The sequence below is a fragment of the Antechinus flavipes genome, chromosome 4 (genome assembly GCF_016432865.1).
Source record: "Antechinus flavipes isolate AdamAnt ecotype Samford, QLD, Australia chromosome 4, AdamAnt_v2, whole genome shotgun sequence".
Taxonomy (NCBI): domain Eukaryota; kingdom Metazoa; phylum Chordata; class Mammalia; order Dasyuromorphia; family Dasyuridae; genus Antechinus; species Antechinus flavipes.
Window position 1 is genome coordinate 190,850,272 of NC_067401.1, and position 21,334 is coordinate 190,871,605.

A 21,334-nucleotide genomic window follows, 5' to 3' on the forward strand; every position below is an offset into this window, starting at 1 on the left:
ATACAAGACTGTTTCTTCTCCATCCCTCTGGCTCCAGAGGATAAGAAAAGATTTGTTTTTACCATTCCCTCCATGAATAATGCAGGATCTGATCTGTGCTACCAATGGAAAGTTCTCCCCCAAAGGATGTGTTGTAGCCCCACCTTGTGTCAGGCGAATGTAGTGCAAGTGCTAGAGACAATTAGGAAGGCGTGGCTTCATGCCATGATACTACATTAAATGAATGATATACTGTTATCAACGAGCAGTGGAAAAGATCTCTCTGCCCTGCTCAAAGAGACCATGACATGGAACAAGCTATTAATCAACTCCCTAAGAAAAAATCCCCAGGACCAGATGGATTTACATGTGAATTCTACCAAACATTTAAAAAACAATTAATTCCAATGCTATATAAACTATTTGAAAAAAATAGGAAATGAAGGAGTCCTACCAAATTCTTTTTATGACACAGACATGGTATTGATACCATGGTAGGATGCAATCAGAAAAAGAAAATTATAGATCAATCTCCCTAATGAACATTGATGCCAAAATCTTAAATAAAATAATAGCAAAAAGATTATAGAAAAACATGACCAAGTAGGATTCATACTAGGAATTCAGGGTTGGTTCAATATTAGTAAATAGTAAAATATTAGTAAAACTATTAACATAATTGACTATATCAATAACCACATTAACAAAAACCATATGGTCATCTCAATAGATACAAAAAAAGCATTTGAAAAAATCCAACACCCATAGGAATAAATGGACTTTTCCTTAAAATAGCTCAGGAGCATCTATTTAAAACCATCAGTAAGCATCATATGTAATGGTGATAAACTGTAACCATTCCCAATAAAATCAGGAGTGATCCAACTGATAAATGGTCAAAGGATATGAAAAGACAATTTTCAGATGATGAAACTGAAACTATTTCTAGTCATATGAAAAGGTGTTTCAAATCATTATTGATCAGAAAAATGCAAATTAAGACAACTCTAAAATACTACTACACACCTGTCAGATTGGCTAAGATGACAGAAAAAGATAATGAGGAATTTTGGAGGGGATGTGGGAGAACTGGGACACATGCATTTTTGGTGGAGTTGTGGACAGATCCAGCCATTCTGGAGAGCAATTTGGAACTATACTCAAAAAGTTGTCAAACTGTGCATACCCTTTGATCCAGCAGTGTTTCTACTGGGCTTATCTCTCAAAGAGATATTAAAGAAGGGAAAGGGATCTGTATGTGCAAAAAATGTTTGTGACAGTCCTTTTTGTAGTGGGTAGAAACTGGAAAATTGAATGGATGCCCATCAATTGGAGAATGGTTGGGTAAATTGTGGTATATGAATGTTATGGAATATTATTGTTCTATAAGAAATGACCAGCAGGATGAATGCAAGAGAGGCTTGGAACGACTTACATAAATTGATGCTAAGTGAAATCAGTAGAACCAGGCGATCATTATACAATTCAACAACAATATTATATAAGGATCAATTCTGATGGAAGTGGCTCTCTTCAACAATGAGAGGATCCAAATCAGTTCCAATTGATCAGTAATGAACAGAACCAGCTACACCCAATGAATGAACACTGGGAAATGAGTGTGGACCACAACATAGCATTTACACTCTTTCTCTTGTTGTTTGCTTGCATTTTTGTTTTTCTTCCCAAATTATTTTTACCTTCTTTCTAAATCTGATGTTCTTGTGTAGCAAGACAAGTGTATAAATATATGTACATAAAAAATAATTGCTAATGAGAAGATACAATATATTAATTTTTTTTAAAGCTCTTTATTAGCACACATGTCAGCCTTCCTCCTCTCATTAGGAACCATGGATGTAGTATTTTGTAAAAGCTGTCAGACATGATTACTGTGTAGGTTGACTTTGCTGAAATGGTTACATTTTCTGTTATTGTGAGGAAGAGCATAAATTGGGGGATGGCTAAGGAAAAGCTGAATGTAAAAACAAAATGAAAGAATAAAATTATTAGAAAATAAATATATAAATTAAGGATACAGAATTAGTATATATGAAATATTTTAAAATAAATCTATGAATTTTAAATGGAATTTGTATATAAATAAAAAAAGAATTATAAGTATCATTTTCCCACCAGGGATGTAAACAGTCAAACCTTTAAATAACATTTTTTCTTTCCTGTTTACCTTTTTATGTTTCTCTTGAATCTTGCATTTGAAGACCACATTTTCTGTTTAGCTCTAGTCTCTTCATCAGAAATGACTGAAAATCCCCTTTGTTGTTATTTGCTTGCTTGTTTTTTTTCTCTTTGTCATATTTTTCCCTTTAGATGTGATTTTTCTTGTGCAACATGATGAATATGGAAATATGTTCAGAAGAATTGCATGTGTTCAACCTATATTGAATGACTTGCTGTCTGAGAGAGGGGAAAGGGGGAAGGGAGGGAGACGATTTTGGAACACAAGGTTTTGCAAACTATCTTTGCATGCATTTGGAAAAATAAAAGGCTATTATAAAAAATAAAATGATAAAAACAAGAAAGAAAGAAAGAAAGAAAGAAAGAAGAAAGAAAGAAAGAAAGAAAGAAAGAAAGAAAAAAAGAAAGAAAGAAAGAAAGAAGAAAGAAGGAAGGAAGAAGGAAGGAAGGAAGGAAGGAAGGAAGGAAGGAAGGAAGGAAGGAAGGAAGGAAGGAAGGAAGGAAGGAAGGAAGGAAGAAAAAAAGAAAAAAAGAAAGGAAGGAAGGAAGGAAGAAAGAAAAAAAGAAAAAAAGAAAAAAAGGAAGGAAGGAAGGAAGGAAGGAAGAAGGAAAGAAAGAAAGGAAGGAAGAAGGAAGGAAGGAAGGAAGGAAGGAAGGAAGGAAGGAAGGAAGGAAGGAAGGAAGGAAGGAAAAAAGGAAGGAAGGAAGAAAAACGAAAGAAAGAAAGAGAAAAAGAGAAAGAAAGAAAGAAATCTAGCTCTCCATCCAGGTGAGACAGATCTTTCCTAAAATCTTTCTATGTTCTCTTAAGCTAGAAAAGTACTTCAGTCTGAATTTTTGTGGGTGCTGTCACTTGGGAATATGTTTAGAGGCTTACCTTAGTGTTGTTTCTGAAGAAAAGTGAGGAAAGCTCAGGCAATTTCCTGGCTCATCTCTGCCATCTTGGCTTCACCTCCCAAAAAAATCTCTTTGTAACTAGCACAGGTTAAGAAAAGACTAGAAATAGGAAGATACTGCTGTAGTTCCTATGGGTCTTGAGTTAGGCCTCCACCAAAGATCCTAGTAACAAAGAGACCTACAATTTCAGAAGACCTGGTGCTGGGCAAGAGGTAGTAATTCTCAGATAATCCAAGAGATTTATAGCACCAAAGATTGGGTGATACTCTCTACTCTCTGAGTCTCCATGACATCTCTGATTCCTTTTTCTTGGTCCTCTTCCTATATATATGACCACTCCTCCTCAGTCTTCTTTGTTGAATCATCATCCATAGCCTATTGTTTCTCTGTGGGTATATGACAAAGCTCTATCTTAGACCTTCTCTTTTCTCTCCAATGTGACAATGATCACTGCTATTAACTTCATCAGCTCCCATAAAACTCCTAACTACTGATCCTTAGATTCTTGCAAGACTCCAATGTTGCATCACTGTTGTATACCATAGACATCTTATATTCAATGTGTGTCTTACATCCCCTGCCCCTTAGAGAGGGAAAACACTCTCTATCTGTGTCAGTCACTAACTATTCTTTCAGTTACCTGGGTTTGCAACTTAATTTTTTTACTCTTCTTAACTTCAAATAGCTAATGATTGCCGTAGTCTTATTAATTCGTTCACAATTATTACAATATTATAATATATATAGATATTTTACACAATTCACAATTTCTCTCCATTCCATCCCCTTTATTCTACTCTAACAGCTGCCTACAACCATCCTTCAGACCTTGTTCCTGTGGGAGGTGGAATCCACAACAGCAAAGAATCCTGGATTTGAAGTAAGAGACTGGGTTTAAATCCTGGTTGTCACTTAGCATTTGTGTGATCTTGGGAAATACATTAGGCCTTTCTGAGACTAACTTTCTCTATTTACAAAATGAAAGGCCTAAATTAAATGGTTTCTAAGATTCCAGCTCTAAATCTGAACTTTCAATGCCCTCTTGACTACACAATTACAAAAATCTCTTAGTCTGTCTCCTAAATTCTCTCTTATTGCCAATCATGCTTCCCATGGTTACCAAAAGTATACTCCTAAAGCACAGACTTAACCATGTTAGACAGTCCCTTAATCAAGAACTTTCATTGGCTTCTTTTTACTTCTAGAATGTAATAAAATACATATTCTTCAATTTGATAGTCAAAACATTTTTACCACCCGGCATCAGATGACCCTTCTAGGCTTATTATCTATTACTTCCTTCCACATGCTCTACAATCCAAACAGATTAGCCATCCCTGTATCCATGCCTTTGCCCAGATTGTCCCTCTTGCCTGATATGTTCTTCCTTCTCACTTGTAGTTCGCATCAAAGTCTGCTTCCTTTAATGCCTTCCTCAAATGCCACCTCCTACATGAGGCCTTTCCTTATCCCTTACTACTGCCTGTCTCTTACCCTGAAACTATTTTGTATTTATTTGTATATACATATTTACATTGTATGTATATCTTCATCTGTGTATATGTATAAATATTGCTAAATTCTCTTTGAACACATTTTGTGTATATGCAAAATTGTATATGAGCATATACAAACATGCAACAAATATGTATATACTCAAAAATGTATACAAAGTTGTTTCCAGATAGAGACATGGCATTATCAATTTGGAGACTGTCGTATGTGTATATATACACACATACACATACATATACACAAACATAGTTATCTAATGTATATGTATATGTGGAAAACTTATCTTCCTGAGTTCAAATCCAGTCTCAGACACTTACTAGCTGTGTGAGCTTGAGCAAGTCACTTGTTTGCCTCAATTTCCTCATCGGTAAAATGAACTGCAGAAGGAAATGGCAGGAAAAGACATTCCAGTATCTTTGCCAAAAAAGTCCCAATCATGGTCACAAGGAATCAGACAGAACTGAAACAACTCAACAATAAAAATAGCAATAGCAGCAGCAGCAGTAACACCACCACCACCACCCATGTGTAACATATATGTATACATAAATATAACATACATCATATGTATATGGATACCTGTTGCTTTGTGTTTTGGTACATACGTGCAATGTACATGTGTGTGCCGCCGTATGTGTACACATATCCCATGTACATTACATGGATGCACTGAATAAACAAAATATATATGTATATTATACATATGTCTTGTGTATAGGTTGTAAGCTCCTGAAAGAAAAATATTATTTTGTCTCCATGTCTCCAGCACATAGCATGGAGACTGTCACTTAGTAGGCACTTAATAAAAAAATTTGCTGGTTAATCAATGATTTGTATAGCAACATGCTAGATAAAGGGTACTACCACTGATGATTAATCACTAATTTTCTTCTTTTATATAGGAAACCAGATGATGGTGATTAACTAATTCCACAGACTATAACTGTGGGGTCAAATTTTAGCAGTTTATTTCAGAATGGTTTTTACATTGTAAAATAAAGTACAGAGGACTAGGTCTAGACCTCCTCTGTGGTTTGATGACTCCTGACCACCAGAAGGGGTGGCAGGAAAAACAACAACAACAAAACACAACATTTACATTTCTTTTCAAAGATCAAGATACAGAATTTTGTCATCTACAAGATCTAGAGTACTACCAAACCCAATGCTCTTATTTGGGCTGAGAGCATCATCAAAATGTTTGGAAATAGGAAGAGATCTCAGAATTTTAGGGATGTAAAGGGGAAGAGGAAAGGAATAATTATTTTTGTAGTGTTAATTATGTGCCATAAATTGTGCTAAGGCCTTTTTACAAATATGATGTCTGTCCTATTCTAAAAACAAGACCAAAAAAAACCTTTTTCTTGGTCCTTCTACTCTCAGGTTATTATGCTATTTGTGTGCAGATGTTTTCCTTGACACTTTAATATAACTCTGCTTTAATTACAACACGGTTGTCATGCCCCTTGACTTCTCAGGAAGGCCAAGATGCTCCTAGGGGATTTTCTCTAGTTCATTGATAAAATCTGAAGAGCCAACTGAATACATCCATCAGTTACTGATTCAAGCCCCTGCAGTCCAGCTTTGTCTGCATCACTGTGCTGAAACAATTCTGTTTATGGTCATGAATGACCATTATTCATTTTGGTTTGGGTATATTGCTTCCTCATAAGAATATGAGCTCTCTCAGGGGAGGGAATGTGGTTTTGCCATGTACATATAAATGATATAGATACTTCTTCCCAGAGCTTGGCACAGTAGCCAGCACCCAGTCAATGCTTAATGAATTCTTGCTGGCTGACTAATGAAATTTTATTGTTTAGTAATTTCCATCTCTTTGTGACTCCATTTGGAGTTTTCTTAGCAGAGATGCCAAAATAGTTTGTCATTTCCTTATCCAGCTTATTTTTACAAATGAGGAAATTGAGGTAAGCAGGATTCAATGACTTGTCCAAAGTCACACAGTTAGTAGGTGTCTGAGGCCAGATTTGAATTTAGGATGATGAGTCTTTCTGACTCCAGGCTTGGAGTCCACTGAATCACTTAGTTTCTCTATTTCAGATGAAATACAAAGGTCCTTTTTCAGTGTAAATGCTCCTTGACTTCAGTACAGCATGGAACACTATTGACAATTCTTTTTTCTACCCCTTACTTCTTTAGATTCTTTGACATAGCACCCTGCTTTGTTCTTACCTTGTCTAAGTACTACATCTCTGATGTCCCCCAAGCTCTGTCCTCAGCTTTTTTCCACAATCTGTTAATGACTAACTACTTTTATGACTTCAAGGATCACATCTAGGATGATATTATGAAAGGAAAGGGATTGTCCTATGTGAATTGAGGCGGGGTACTATGTTGAATGAAGAGTGAACTCTGGATCATTCTTTCTTGCATAAGTATAATTGTGAAGTGAATACTATGGCACTATCCTAGGGTATTCCAGGCTAGGAGATTGTTCATGAAATGCATATCATGCGATGGCAAAATGCAGAAGTTGTAAGTTTGCCCCCCTAATCAATAAAGGTATCAACATTATTATTGTGAATCCAGGATTTTGTATAAAATAAACTATTCTGATCTTTCAAAAATAGTGGATGATTCTAGAGAAGCAGTAGTTAATACTTGAAAAACAGACTTTGTATAGCAATGTTTGGTCAAAGATGAAATTATTTTGGCAGAAAATCAAGGAAATAGAATACTAATAACTGACAACTGACATGAGGGACAAAACATAAGTGACACAATCTGATGACTTCATTGAGGATCAAGTGGAGCAAAGGTATTAGAAATCATCCAGAGTTGGTTCCAGTAATAAGTAAACAAACTTGTTTATAACATATACATTCTGCTATTTTTTAAGCATATCATGTACATAGTTATTTACATATTACCTCATTTTGTAGAGGGTCACAGATAGTGGGGAACCCTGGGAGAGGTATAAGACCCTTTAGTCCAGTAAAAGGAACCCTACTAATATGTCTGATTTGGCTCCCCATTGCCCCTAGGGGCATCTTGGCCTTCCTGAGAAGTCAAGGGGCATGACAACCATGTTGTAATTAAAGCAGAGTTATAATAAAGTGGCAAGGAAAACATCTGCACACAATAGCAAGTTGTTTTTGTGGTCTCATTTGTGACCATATCCTATAGATAGCACATATGCAGTGTATTAGGGTATATAAGGCTGAGAAAATTTTGAATAAACAGACTCCTGTGTGACCTCTTCATGAGTTCCACCCCTTCACTCCTCACCCATGATCAGAATTTTGGCTAGTACCTCCTCTAGTGAGCACGTCCAGACAATTAGCATTCAACACAGGGCCCTGGAGAACAGGGCACAGAACCTCAACTAACAAGAACAGTGGGAACTCAGATCATGGGTCCCAGGGATGCAGGAACAGGCTAAGTTTAAAAAAAAAAACAACCAAAAAAAACCAGGCATGTGGGAAGATTGAGTAAAGACTAATCTAGTCACTTTCATTTTTCAGCCAGAATGGGGCAAGCGCAAACAAAAGAGCCTCCCTCTTGAGGGGAAATAAGAAGAATGTTCAGTTAGGTTAATGAAAGAGAAAAGTTTTTTAGAGACTCAGAAGCAGATCATTGAGGTTTTGGATGTTGTAGAGTGCATTTCTCTGTAATGTTCTCTCTAAAATGTAATGTTCTCTATTGGAGTTTTCTTGGGGTCTCTGGAGGCAGCCTTTGTTTCAGTTCAGTAATCACCGCATGAGCAGCCAGGAATTAAAGTCCAAATCCTTTATTATCTTTTTCAAAGTCTTGTCTCCTTTCCCTGGGCCCAGTTAGTTTTCTTAAAGGCCTATCTCTCCGCTTGGTTCTGAGAGCTTGAGCTCCTGCCCCCAGTCCTTTGTCTTCTCTGCTTCTGCCAGCTTCTCGAGGTCCTCCTGAATGTGTCTCGGTTTCTGTGGGGAGGCGGGAGAACCACCACAGTCTCTGTCTTCCATTCTGATTCTGGCTGCGTTTGTCTGAGCTTATATGCTCTCTTATCACAGGTGTGAATCTTGTGGATTCTATTAAGCACTAAGTACTTGTACTGAACTAGAGAACTTTTAAGCACCATGCTGAACAACCATTGTCTTTATCAATTCCATTGAGTTAGCACCTGGTAAGAATGCTTGTTTCAGAGTTCTGGTCCCTAACACTTCTCCATGGCTTTCTAGGGCTCCAATCTCCGGGTTGGAACAAGAGGTTTGGAAGGTAGTGGGACAGCAATTAACTGAATATTACAAGGCTGTGGGTCCTGGCTCACTCCCCAAGGACACGTTCCTTATGTACAATGTAATAAAATTGGCTTTAAGAAATCCCACATGTAAGAAAAAGAAAGTTTTTAGCATGGAGTGTCAAACAAGGAAGTACAAGAACACATCAGGGGATGGCGCCCACAGTCCCAGAGGGTACGGTGCATGGAGTAGGGACAGAGATAGGGACTGCACTGGAAGTTTGAGGGGCATGGAACTTCTCTGTTTCTCGGCCTGTGCCTTTGGGGTATCCTCTGCTTCCTGATCCTCCTCCCCCAATTCCGCTTCCATGGGGGGCATGAACTGGAAACCTTTCAGAGAGTGTATAGGAAGTGAGGACAGGAAAATCTGGGATTCAATCCAACTTTTGCAAAACAAAAGGATGAAGTTCGATGAATGAGTAGATGAAATTATTATAGTAAAACTGCACATTGGTGAGAGTGTAGCCAGGGATGTGCTTTAGTCAGCTAGTACCCGTTTGGGGGAACCGATTGTTAAACTTTCAGCGTTACCATTTATACCTTCAGTCATTGGCAAATGTTACACAGTTATTCCCCAAGATCCTGATACTGCTGTTTATAAAGGGTCCCTCTCTCAGCCTCCAGGAAAAGCAACGGCTTTCCCTTTTACAGAGGGCCGGTAACAATCATGCTTCCAAAGTCTCGCAGCCAGCCAAAGCAGGAGCTCCACGCCGACCGGAAACTCGGAGAAAAGCCCCCGACCAGATCCTGACTCCTACATACCACAAGCACATAACAGCACTAGCACTGTACAGAAGCATGCAACGGCACCACAGCCCCAACAGCCCCACCCCGGACCCTTTGGCGCACGCGCACTCGTAGACCGGGATAGCGGAGAGGAGTTGGGAAACGAGTGTGGCTCGGAAGACACCCGCTGGAGGCGGGGCGGGGCGGGGCGGGGCGGCCTCGGCTGGCAAACCAGAGCAGCCCCGGGATTGGCTAGTCACAGTTACCCAAGGGCGGTTTGAACTGGAAAAGGTAGGGGACTACGGGGGTAACAGTGTAAGAGAGCTCTACTTCTCGAACCTTAATCTGAGGCCCCGTAAGGAGAGCTAGGGAAGAAACCACTTCCGACGTGTTCCCCTAAGCGAGAGTCCAAGGGAAACTCCGGACCTCAGTGGGAAGGAGACTGGATGTGGGTCCCAGCTGAGATCCCGCCTGGGCCTGGAGGAGGCGGGGTTACCCCACTTTGGAGCCTTAGCTACGTGGGGTGGGTTTCTCCCCCTCCCTACTTCAAGAGGAGGTAGATTCCCCCATAAGGCATTAGGGAGCCAGATGCTTACTTACTGGCAATGTGACTGGATGTGTCTTTTAATTGTTTGCCTCAATAATTCATCTGTAAAAATGAGCGGGAGCAGAAACTTGCAAAGCACTCCAGTATCTTCGCCAAGAAAACCCCAAATGAGGTCACAAAAAACCCGACGAGACTGAAATGACCCAACAAGCACCGAAGCGCAGATTTCTCACACACATGTAGAAGAGAGGGGATTTACACACACATACACACGGAAGGAAGCTTCCCTTTCTCTTCCCAGGTGGGCCATAGCTAATCTCACTCCTAGAAGCTGAGTATCCAGAAGGCTTGCCATGTCCCTGGAGATTCAGTTAAACTCAATAAGTATTTGTTAAGTTCCACCTAAGTGTGCAGTAACTGATAAAAGGAAAGGGAAAAAAGATGAGATGAGACAATAGTTCCTTCTCCCAAGTCAATCAACAAGCATTAAGGTTAAATTTATTTACTAGCCACTATGCTGAGAGTTCTGGGGTTACAACTATAACAAGCAATCCCATCTCACAAGGAGTTTACAATCTAAAGGGCTGGAGCTATTCGTCTGAAAGTTGTCTGAAAAACTCTGGAGAGGATGTGAAAAATGCTAAGAGCTGTGGGAACTTTTGATTGAGACCTGTTCACATTTTGACCAGTTCAATCAGTTGTGAATAGTCAGAAAAGGAACTTAGAACCAAAAAAAGGCTTAATCTTAACTGAAACTCTGAGGTAGAAAAATGGCCTTCATAGAACATATCTCCAATCTCCTTTATAATTTATGTTCTACTATTAACCAATAAATCCATTCTTGGGAGCTGAGAGGAGAAAGTTAACACCTAATCTTCTCAAAAGACCAGGATTTGGTGAATTAAGAACCTTAGGGATGACAAGATGTTCTCTGAAGACACCTGGGACTGACTTCTCTAGTTGTGAACATAATGTAGAGGCCGACCATGCAATGCAGTTGGGGATGTACATATATAGAAGATTTCTGCTCCTTTTCCTGAGTCTCTCTAGGTTATATTGCAAAAAAGAAAAGTTAAGCACAGAGTCCTAGAAATAGGAAGCGATGCCTGAAATGTCATAAACCAGGAGTTCTACTGCCTATTGTTGTCCCTTTAACTTTGTCTAAAATGTTATCTTCTTCAAAAAGAATTTTTCCATTACTTTCAACTCCTTCTTGGGCTACTCATTACTCATTCCCCTATATAAACGGACTCTCAAGGTTTTCTTCCTTTTACAGATTCTCCCTTATCAAATCTTACATCCCATTACTTCATGAACTTTCTCTCAAACAAATACACACCACACCCTCTCCCACTCTCTCCTCCTTGAAATTATGATTGGATCAGCATTTTCCTGATACAGCTTCTCTGCCTTCCTTCTCCCTCACCACCTGATTAGACCTAGCCTCCCTGGCAAAGCTTTCTGGCTTAGAAGCAGAAAAAGTCCCAGCTACATATATTCACTACCTGTCACAATTGATGGATATCTGAGAACATAGAGTTGCCATATCATGATGATATAATGACCAGAAATGTTTCCAAATGAAAACAAAGTCACATCCAGAAAAACCAAGTGCCCCTGTATCCTTGCTGTATTTGGACAAAGTAAACTTTATTCAATTACTCCTGAGTGCTTCCTTCTGTCCCAGTATCAAACCTGAAATGTTAGCATTGCTTACAACAGAATTCTTATTCTTTCAGCAACCTTTTTCATTCCTTTCTGTCAGAAAAGTTTAATCTCCCAGTCTAAAACCACCTTCAGGAACCCTTTATTGTATATTCTTGTATCAAAATGTGTTACTCTCTATAAACTTGCACCTTTTATATTTATTGTTGAGAATAGGAGAAAAATGAAACATAAGTGATTGCAAGGGATAATGCTGTGTAAAAATTATCCTGGCATGGATTCTGTCAATACAAAGTTATTATTAAATTAAAAAAAAAAAAAAAGAGAGAGAGAATAGGAGAAAAATGTATCCTTACCCCATGCTGCTGGCATGGAAACTCAAGAGAAGTGAGACATTTATTAACTACCTATATCTCTCTAAAACCAATATCTCAAACTCAACATGTCCAAAATAGAACTCATGTTGATCTTGAAATCTTAGGTGTTCTCTTGATTCATCTCCATTCCAATTAGTGACCAAATTCAGATCCTACTTCTGAAATTTCTTTTCATCTATCACAAACTTTACTGTGATTTCTAATTCTGATTATTTCTATAACCTGATAGAAGCATAACTCCTAATTCTTCTGAATTCAAGTGTCCCAGTTCAATCCTTTAAAACCATTGACAATGCAATCTTATCCACCTAATTAAAAATCACTACCTCCCTCAAACTCCTCCACTCCAAAAAACCCTTTCATTGCCTACATAATAATATGAATGTAAATTCTTCAGTTTAACATCCAAGGCCCACCACAATTTGATTCCTATCCATTTTTACAGCTTTATTTCAGGTATGTATTCCTTTCTGGACACTCTCCATTTTTCTACAAGAAGCCTTTCTCAATCCTCTTTAATTCTAGCCTTCCATCTGTTATTTCCAACTTATCCTACATAGAGCTTGTTTGAACATATTTACTTACTTGTTCTTTCCCATTAGATTGTGAACTCTTCCACAGCAGGAACTATCTTCTGCCTTTCTTTGTATTCCCAGTACCTAGCACAGTTCCTGGTGCATAGCAAGTGCTCAATAAATACTTATTGAGAATATTCCGAAATTTCAGCTTACCCTCTCCCACCTCTATACATTTGTACTCATATTTTTCTCCTCCCCTCCCCATCCTCAGGCCTAAACAGTCTATTTTCCCAACTCCTGTTAAAATCTTCAAGACCTATTCAAGTGCTGCCACCTCCAGGAGGCTTTCCCTTTATTTCCGCCTATCAAAAGTGATCCCTGTTTCTTATAATCTCCAGCACTCTCTTTGATCACTCCCTTTATTCAACAAGCATTACTACAGTTATTCTTTCCACATCTCTGGCATTAGAAGCATAGTACAACCTTGATCTAGAAAATCAATGTAAAAAATTTTGGCCTTCCTTTTGTATCAGAGCAAGCTGAATTTTTTTTTCTTTTTCATGTATGGTGTGGTTATAGTACCTTACTGTAAAATTTGGTTAAGTATTTGGTCACAGGCTCTGTGTTATTTGCTGATCTTCTTGTGTCATCTGAGGCTTCCACAAACTTCCAAAAATTCCTATTTAATTTTTTATGCTGACCATATATCAGATTCATGATGGGAAAAGTCATAATGTGTAAAGGATAACTATATATGCCAGGCTCTATGCTAGATGCGAGCACATACATATAGCCACAAAATACTTGCCTCAAAAAACTTTTATTCTAACAAGAGAAAACAACATAGTCACAGAAAAGTAAGTGCTCTATATAAAGTACATAAACATTTACAAGAAAAAGGAATCTAAGCATCTAGAAAGGTAAAAATAGGCCTCCTCTAAGACTTTATATTCTAATTTGTATTATACTCATTTGTATACATCTCATCTCCTCCCAGTCACTGATTTGTAAACTTCTGACACCCTGCTAAATCAGCTCCTGCCTACTGGGCATGATCTTCCCCGAAGACTTTTCCCCCCCACCAGTCCCTTGGTAAACTCAGTAGTTTCTAGTGCTTCAGTTATCATTTCTATTCAGATGACTCCAAAATTTGTTTATCCGGCCTTAATATCTCTATTGAATTCCTGTTCTGCATTATCAGTTGCCTGCTGGACATTTCTACTTAAATGTCTAATAGGCATCTCAAATTCATGTCCAAAACAGACCTCATATTTATCCCCGAACACATCCCTTCCTACAAACTTTCTTATTTCTATTACTAGCACTGTTATCCTAGTCACCCAGGTTGACTTTATTTTTCCCTCTCACCACTAGATGTAAGCATCCAGTTAATTGCTGTTTTACAGATTCCCCGAATTTCTCTTATCTCTATTCAGTTCTGTACATTCACAAAGCTATCTTCTAGTTTACTGCCATTACCTATACTACAGCCTCCCAATTAGTTTCCCAACTGCCATTCTCCCTTCTTCATTCCCCACACACAAGTGCCAAATTGTTGTTTCTAAAATACTCTAGTCAAAAATCTTCAGTGGCTCCCATTAGAATAAAATAGCACATTCAGCTTAGCACTTAAAGCTTCCCAAAATACAGCCCTCCCTTATCTTTCCATTCATTTCATTCTTCCTCTTCACAAACTATTCTAATCAACTGGCCTACTAGCTATTTCCTGTATATAACATTCCATGTCTCACCTTTGTCTCCTTGCACAGCTGCACTAATTCTAAATGCACTTCCTTCTCACCTCCACCTCTTAATGGATTAATCCCTAGCTTAATTCAAAGTTCTCTCAGCTCGGTACTACCTTCTAGATGAGACCTTTCCTGTTGCCCACTGTTGTCAATGCTCATGAAATGAATTTGTTATTTGTGTAAATTTCCAGTCAACTATAAGCTCATTGAGGCCAGGGAATGTTTCGTTTTTGTCTTTATAGTCCCAATGCTTAATATAGTATCTGATTATAATAAATACTTAATAAATTTGTTGAATTTATCTTTGTATCCTCAAACATTGCACAAACTAGATATTTTGTGTTTTTTAATTAGGATGCTAGATTCCAGAGCCATTTTTCTTCCCTTCCTATGTCTCAGGAATGAAAAGTAATTAGACACAAAAAGCTCTAAGATTTATTCCATAAAGATTACTACTGACTAGTAATAATCTGGCCCCTAATAATAAGATAGGAGTCAGAATGGCATCCTTTTCCTTTATTTCAATTTTATAGACAGGTACTTTCCACCTACCTCCTGTTTTTAAATAGCATCAAGAATGAGTTTCCCCTCAGTAACCCAAGGTGAAGAGGGATGGTTTAGTAAGGTATTCAAGGGAAAAGTGAACAGAACCTAAGAAGGGGGGGGGGGGACAATTAAGGAGGGAACATTTTGGGTAATAAGAAGAGTATAGGAAGATGTAGAAGTTAGCTGGTAACCAACTAGAGTTGCGTTCCTATTCCTAATTGGAAAGGATAATAATAAAAACTAATATTTACATTATGCCAAACACTTTACAATTCTAATTTGAGCCTCACAGCAACCTTGGGAAGTAGGTGCTGTTATTAGTCCCATTTTACAGATAAGAAAATTGAGGCAGCTAAGTCAAGTGACTTGCCCAGGCTCCCACAGCTCATGTCTGAGGCCACATTTGAACTCAAGTCTTCTTGCTCCCAGGCTCAGCACTGAGTAGAGGTTATGGAGTGTCAGCCTTTATGAGAAGTTCCTACCTGCAGTAGAAAAAGAAGGAAGATAGCAAGGGATCTACTGTTAAGGAGTTCATCTTAGACATAATCCTGTCTACCTCCAGGCCAAAGTACCAAACTGATGACATCTTCTCAAAAAACCAAAACCCAAAACAAAACCCTAAAAAGTAAACCCTATACTTTCTCCCTCCCCATGTTCAAAAAAAAAAAAAATCTTGTCAAATGCCCTGGAGGCTCCTAAATTTTGTAATATCTGCTTGGATGATAAATATCAGTTTCAAGTTCTCAGAGGATGACCTCTGCTACAAACCCTGTTCCAGGGTAATTGGCAAAAACACTTTACAACTTCCCGAAGATAGGAATACTTCTTTAGTCTCAGTGTCACCAGCCAAGAGAATGAAAGCTAGATCAATATTCACACATAGAAATGGGAATTACCTTCAGGATAATTGGACCCCGAGAGAGGAGTGTAGTCTACAAAAGAAGAAAGACATTGTTAGAAAAGGATCTGTGGGGATGTCATAGTGAGAGGGAATGAGATAAGAACCACATTTTGGCATGAGCATTAGGGATAGCACTTCACAAGGGTCACTCACCAGAGGAGCCTGCTTTTTGGCAGAAAAACAGGCCAAGGAAGAAGATGATGAAGCCAAGTCCCAGAGTCAACACAGATACAGAGATCTTCACGGTCTGCTTCAGAGAGAGGCCAGAGGCTGTAGGGACACAGTGTTACAGAGGCCGGGCTTAGTGCTCCTCTTAGCTCCCCATCCACCACATCCCAAATTCTAATATGTCTCACTCATGCATACAGAGAATCAAAAGCTAAATGATCTCTATCTATCCTGCATTTAAAAACTTCAAACCTGTGTGTGTTTCTCCCTTGTATTTTCATCTGAAAAACTCACATTCATGCTGTGATGAGCATTTTTATTTACTTCTTTTACTGATCTAGGCAGCTCCCTCTCTCTTGTCAAGTTCTCTGAAAAGGAGTGTCATTTCCAATGTTTCTGATCTTTTTATATCTTGTCCATGCTTTATCAATCCATCTCATACTTTCTCCTCTCACATTATCATTTCCTTAGCTAGACAATCCATTTCCCTAGAATTTGACCTACCCTGGAACTATGTTACTTGAACAATAACCTACTTATTGTAACTCTTCCATAATATATGGAATTCATACTGTGTACCCCATACCCACCTTAGCTGTCCTTTAAATTCATAACACTGTACTCCCATCTGAGAAGGCCTGAACTTGTAAAACCTCTAAGACATCATTTCCATAGCTTTCAACAAAATGGGATGCTCTTTCCCTGGGTCTATCCCTGAAATATAACTCTTCTTCAAGAAGACTTCCCTAACTCCCCATGATACCCCAGGTTATTTTGAAGGTCAAATGATATCGTACATGTAAAAATATCAGCTATTAATATCGCCACCTTATCTTAACTCCATCTTTCTACAATCTTAACTGCGCCTTTCATCTCTGGCACAAAATTCCTCTGGCACATTCCTTTCCTCAAATGTATTCAAAATATTCCCACACTCAAAATATACTCACTCCAGGTCTGAAAGATGGCCTGGGAAGTCCCACTGTGCTCTACATAGCAAGTATAAATATCCCCACTAGAGGGGGTAAGGGCCAAGTAGGATCGTGTCTGGTAAGTCCAGTCCCCATTAGACTGTACAGCCCTCTGAATGCCACTGTCAGGGATTGGCTGCCCATTCTTCAACCATGAAATGGCCACATCAGCAGGATAGAAGCCCCATACATAGCAGGCCAACATCACTTGCTCCCTTGTGTTGAATGGTGTGGTCTGGGCTATTTGCACTGATGGTGACCCTGGAAGAAAGAAAGGAATGGCATTGTTATAGACTGAAAGGGAAGATAGGAGCAAAATCAGGGAACATACTAATAGTTTCCCCAAATTCAGTTCCTTTCCTATGCCTACTCCTAATGCCTAACGGCTTTTCCTATAGTTTTTTCTTCACTGATACTTTTTCTCTGTATTTTAGGATTTAAATCTTCCTCCTGCCTTACTAATTCCTTTTTCCCATGCTTCCTTCCCTTTTCCCTCTTCCTTGTCTAAAATTATCTCATGAGAAAAAAATTACATAGAAGACAAAAAATCTGAATTCTTAGAATTTGGTAACAAAATAACAGGCTACTTCCAAGAACATATATTAACCACTAAGCTTAAAAAATTGTTATTTAGTAAAGATTCACAGACTCATTGAAGTAAGACTTTAGTGTTTTAATTAATAGATAAAAGTTATAATTCATATGTAATCATTTTATATATAGGAATTCTAAAGTTTGTTTTAATAGTTTATTTTAAAATATAGGTTAAAAGTAAAATTCTCTCCTAATTTTATTTTTAAAATTCATTTGCTATATAAAGTCTTTCTTCTGAGTAATTATAACTTGGTCAAGTCACTTCCTCTCAAGTTTAGTTTCCTCATCTGAAAAAAGGAAAGGATTGAACTAGATGATCTCTAAGTTTCCTTATAGCTGTTAATAGTCTTGATGCTATGAAACAAGAATAGCCCTAATTAACTTACCACAAATTGTGGTAAATGCAAATAGGAGAATACAAATTAATGAGGTTTGATACTGTTTATATCTTCTGCAGAAAAGTTCATTCCTAGCAATTTTCTGTGCCCTCTGCCCAAGTCTAGTTCTCATTCCTACCATCCCAAGACACTGTGATTACTAGTGATACCCTAATATTCTCTTAACTTTCCTGAACAAAACACATCATGTCCTATTATCCCCCATTCTCTACTTCTACGAACAGCCTGCATCTAAATCATTTCCTTCTGTGGGAAGGTTTCCTGTCTCCATGTTTCCCCAGCTACTTCTACTTGCCCAAGTTCTGAAACTATGATGATCCTATCCAACCAATACTCTTCATCCTTCCTCTTTTTCACTTCTATTTCTTTGGATCTCTTTCTACCGCCCCCTCCATTCTTACGTGTTCTTTGGGTCAATGACCCCCAGAAGGGTTTTGTGTGACTGGCACAATCCTGGAGTCCACTCCTCAGGCGGTGTATCAAGGCACTGTTGTTATTAAGGGAATGAGAAAGATATTCAGCTAATGGGTGCAATATCCCATAATCAACAGTGACCATCTTTTTAATCTCTGAGTCCCAGCAGGTCAACACATTCTTGTTGAAGGAGATACAATACGTGAAGTCCTTTACTGATCCATTCTCATCCAGTATACAGTCACTCTCCACGTGGGTCACAAAAGCCCCTGCAGTAGCCAGGATAGAGAAACAGGTCAAGCTTGCTACTTCACTAGAAGTCCGAAAGCCTCTCTCTCACTAAGCATTCCACTGAAGAACTCGAGTCCTTCCCAGATTAAGACCTCATACACAAAGATATAAGATGTAGATATGAGTCCTCTGCCTCCTAACTGGAGTCCATGTAATTTTAAGCATGATTAACGTTAAAGAGATCCCTCCCTGCCTGGCTCCTCTACCCCACCCTGGCAGATTTTTTCCCAAGAAGAAGCAAGTCATACACAGCCCCCAAGTTACTTTGGAGGGAATTTTCTAAATCTCCCAAAAAATAGGGCAATGGGGAAGGAGTGTTAAGGGAAAAGAAATGTTTCTTACCTGCTCCAGAAAAACCCAGGCTGAAGCCTACTAGCAGTAGGTGCAGTAACTTCATTCTTTGCTTGAGGCAGCTTTGCAATGGATTTTTTAGAGTTTGGAACAATATATTTACCTTGTATTGTATAGATGATCCTGAGTTTGAGTGTCCGAAACTTTGCCCAATTTGCCCAAAGCAAACAAGTTGACTTCTCAGACCAGGTCAAGTAAATATTTTGAAGTTCTAGCTGGTTCTCCTCAAGCTTGAACCTTTTTCTCTAGCTAATGTCAGTGTCCAGTCGCTCAGAGATTTGCTAGATAAGTTGGAACAGAAGTGAAACCAATAGCTAGAATCTTGTGCCTGGCATCATCAGTTACTGGGTAAATCATCTCTAGTACAAGCCTGTATAGAAAGAACTGCTCCAACTACAACTTTTTAAAAAATCTTATTTTTATAAGGAACTTCATCTAGTCCAATTTGTAACTGGTTAAGAATATGTTCTACAAAACTTTCAATGATCTCAAGTGCATGAAGAAACTGTTACTTTCCAAGGCAGCCCATTCAACATTATGAGTATTAATTGTATTCTAATTATTCGGAAGATTTTCTTTACATAAAGCTGAAATGTTCCTTTCAATGTACAGATTTCGGTCTTCTGGGGGCAAGTAGAACAAGTCTAATAGTTCTTCCACATGGAATTAACCATTCAAATGCTTAGAATTTGTTATCTTGTTTGTTTATCTAGTTGTTATCAAATAGTTATCATGTCCTTTCATAATTTTGAATGAATAATTATGACTATCCTGTTGAACTGAATTGGTAAGTTTCTAAGACTTCAAAAACATTTATATCAATTAATTTTGGTGATAATAACCTAAATATCCATTAATATTATTTACAAACCTGAAAGGCAGCAAATCATATAAAGGTATCCCAGGGTCAGTGACTGTGTTAAAACTGTATCTTGTTCTGATCCCCATGTTCATGATCACTACCACTTTCTAGTCAGTATTGTAAATTTATTAGTTGTCAGTATAAAGAGACAATAACAGAAAATTATTGCAAAGAGGACCCTGGAAGTCACAAACAAATCATCCCAAGATCAAAGTAGCATAAATTAATTGTCAATACAGTAAGAAAACAAGCTTATTACTCCTAGTAGCCAAGGTTGCCTTTAACTTTAACCCTTTGCTCCTTAGTTTCTCTTCAGAAGTTCCCAGTCTGAGCATTTAATTTCATCTCTTAAAGTTAGGGAACCAAGAATTATCTGGAGTTTATCTCATTATTTAGGAAAGGTTCTAACCTCTAAAGACAAGACAGGCTGAAGACTAAAAAACAGTTGGATTGGGAATAAGGGAACTGTTGAATCTTAGGGGCCCATGTCTCCAGAGACTAGAAAGTATCTCTCTGAATCTATGCTACATAGATTCTATTCTCTTACATATTCATTTCCTTCTGAGATTTTTCCTGAGGACCAACTGTGAGTTCCCAGGGGGCAAGACCTAGGAAACCTTCAAACCCTCTCTTTAAATAAAATAATGTTCATTTGGTGTTCTGCTTTTGAGAAGTTCTCCTTTCAACCTGTCATTTCAGTCAAATGAAATAAAAACTTCTTCATTACCACCATCATCTTCATGATGAAAATGGTAGTTCAATGATGCTAAGTGAAATGAGCAGAACCAGGAGATCATTATGCACTTCAACAACGATACTATATGGGGATGTATTCTGATGGAAGTGGATTTCTTTGACAAAGAGATCTAACTCAGTTTCAATGGATCAATGATGGACAGAAGCAGCTACACCCAAAGAAAGAACACTGGGAAATGAATGTAAACTATTTGAATTTTTGTTTTTCTTCCCGGGTTATTTTTACCTTTTGAATCCAATTCTCCCTGTGCAACAAGACAACTGTTCAGTTCTGCACACATATATTGTATCTAGGATATACTGCAACATATATATTGCCATCTAGGGGAGGGGCTAGAGGGAGAGAGGGGAAAAATCGGAACAGAAGTGAGTGCAAGGGATAATGTTGTAAAAAATTTACCCTGGAGTGGGTTCTGTCAATAAAAAGTTATTATAAAAGAAAAAAAATATGATATTCAAACTAACATAAGACTCTAAATGTGGTCTGACCAGAGCAAAATAAATCATGATCATCACCCAATAAATAAATAAATAAAGAGTCTTTTGCAAAAAAAAAAAAAAAAAAAATTGATGGACAGAAGCAGCTAAAGGGTTATTATAATTTAAAAAATTTAAAAAGAGAAGAAAAGAAAATGGAAATGGTAGTTCAAGTGAGCACTTAGTTGCCTATTTGTGGATTA

General features: G+C 38.1%; 1 protein-coding gene across 1 annotated transcript; it reads right to left on the bottom strand.

The window, feature by feature from the left end:
* Positions 1-13,458: 13,458 nt before the first annotated feature.
* LOC127561115 (class II histocompatibility antigen, M beta 1 chain) lies at positions 13,459-19,308 on the bottom strand. Its single transcript, XM_051996346.1, has 6 exons — positions 19,028-19,308; positions 18,382-18,663; positions 16,968-17,249; positions 16,003-16,119; positions 15,845-15,880; positions 13,459-15,430 (listed from the first exon to the last, which is right to left on the bottom strand). Exons 1-6 carry the CDS (start codon positions 19,080-19,082, stop codon positions 15,414-15,416), a joined length of 789 nt encoding a protein of 262 aa, XP_051852306.1. The 5' UTR covers positions 19,083-19,308; the 3' UTR covers positions 13,459-15,413.
* Positions 19,309-21,334: the final 2,026 nt, after the last annotated feature.

Coding starts and splice junctions, on each gene's coding strand:
- LOC127561115 (XM_051996346.1), bottom strand. CDS start 19,082: ATGAAGTTACTGCACCTACTGCTAGTAGGCTTCAGCCTGGGTTTTTCT. Junction 17,250..18,381: donor GTCATTGACCCAAAGAACAC/GTAAGAATGGAG, acceptor TCTTTCTTCCAG/GGTCACCATCAGTGCAAATA. Junction 15,881..16,002: donor CCAAAAAGCAGGCTCCTCTG/GTGAGTGACCCT, acceptor CTTCTTTTGTAG/ACTACACTCCTCTCTCGGGG.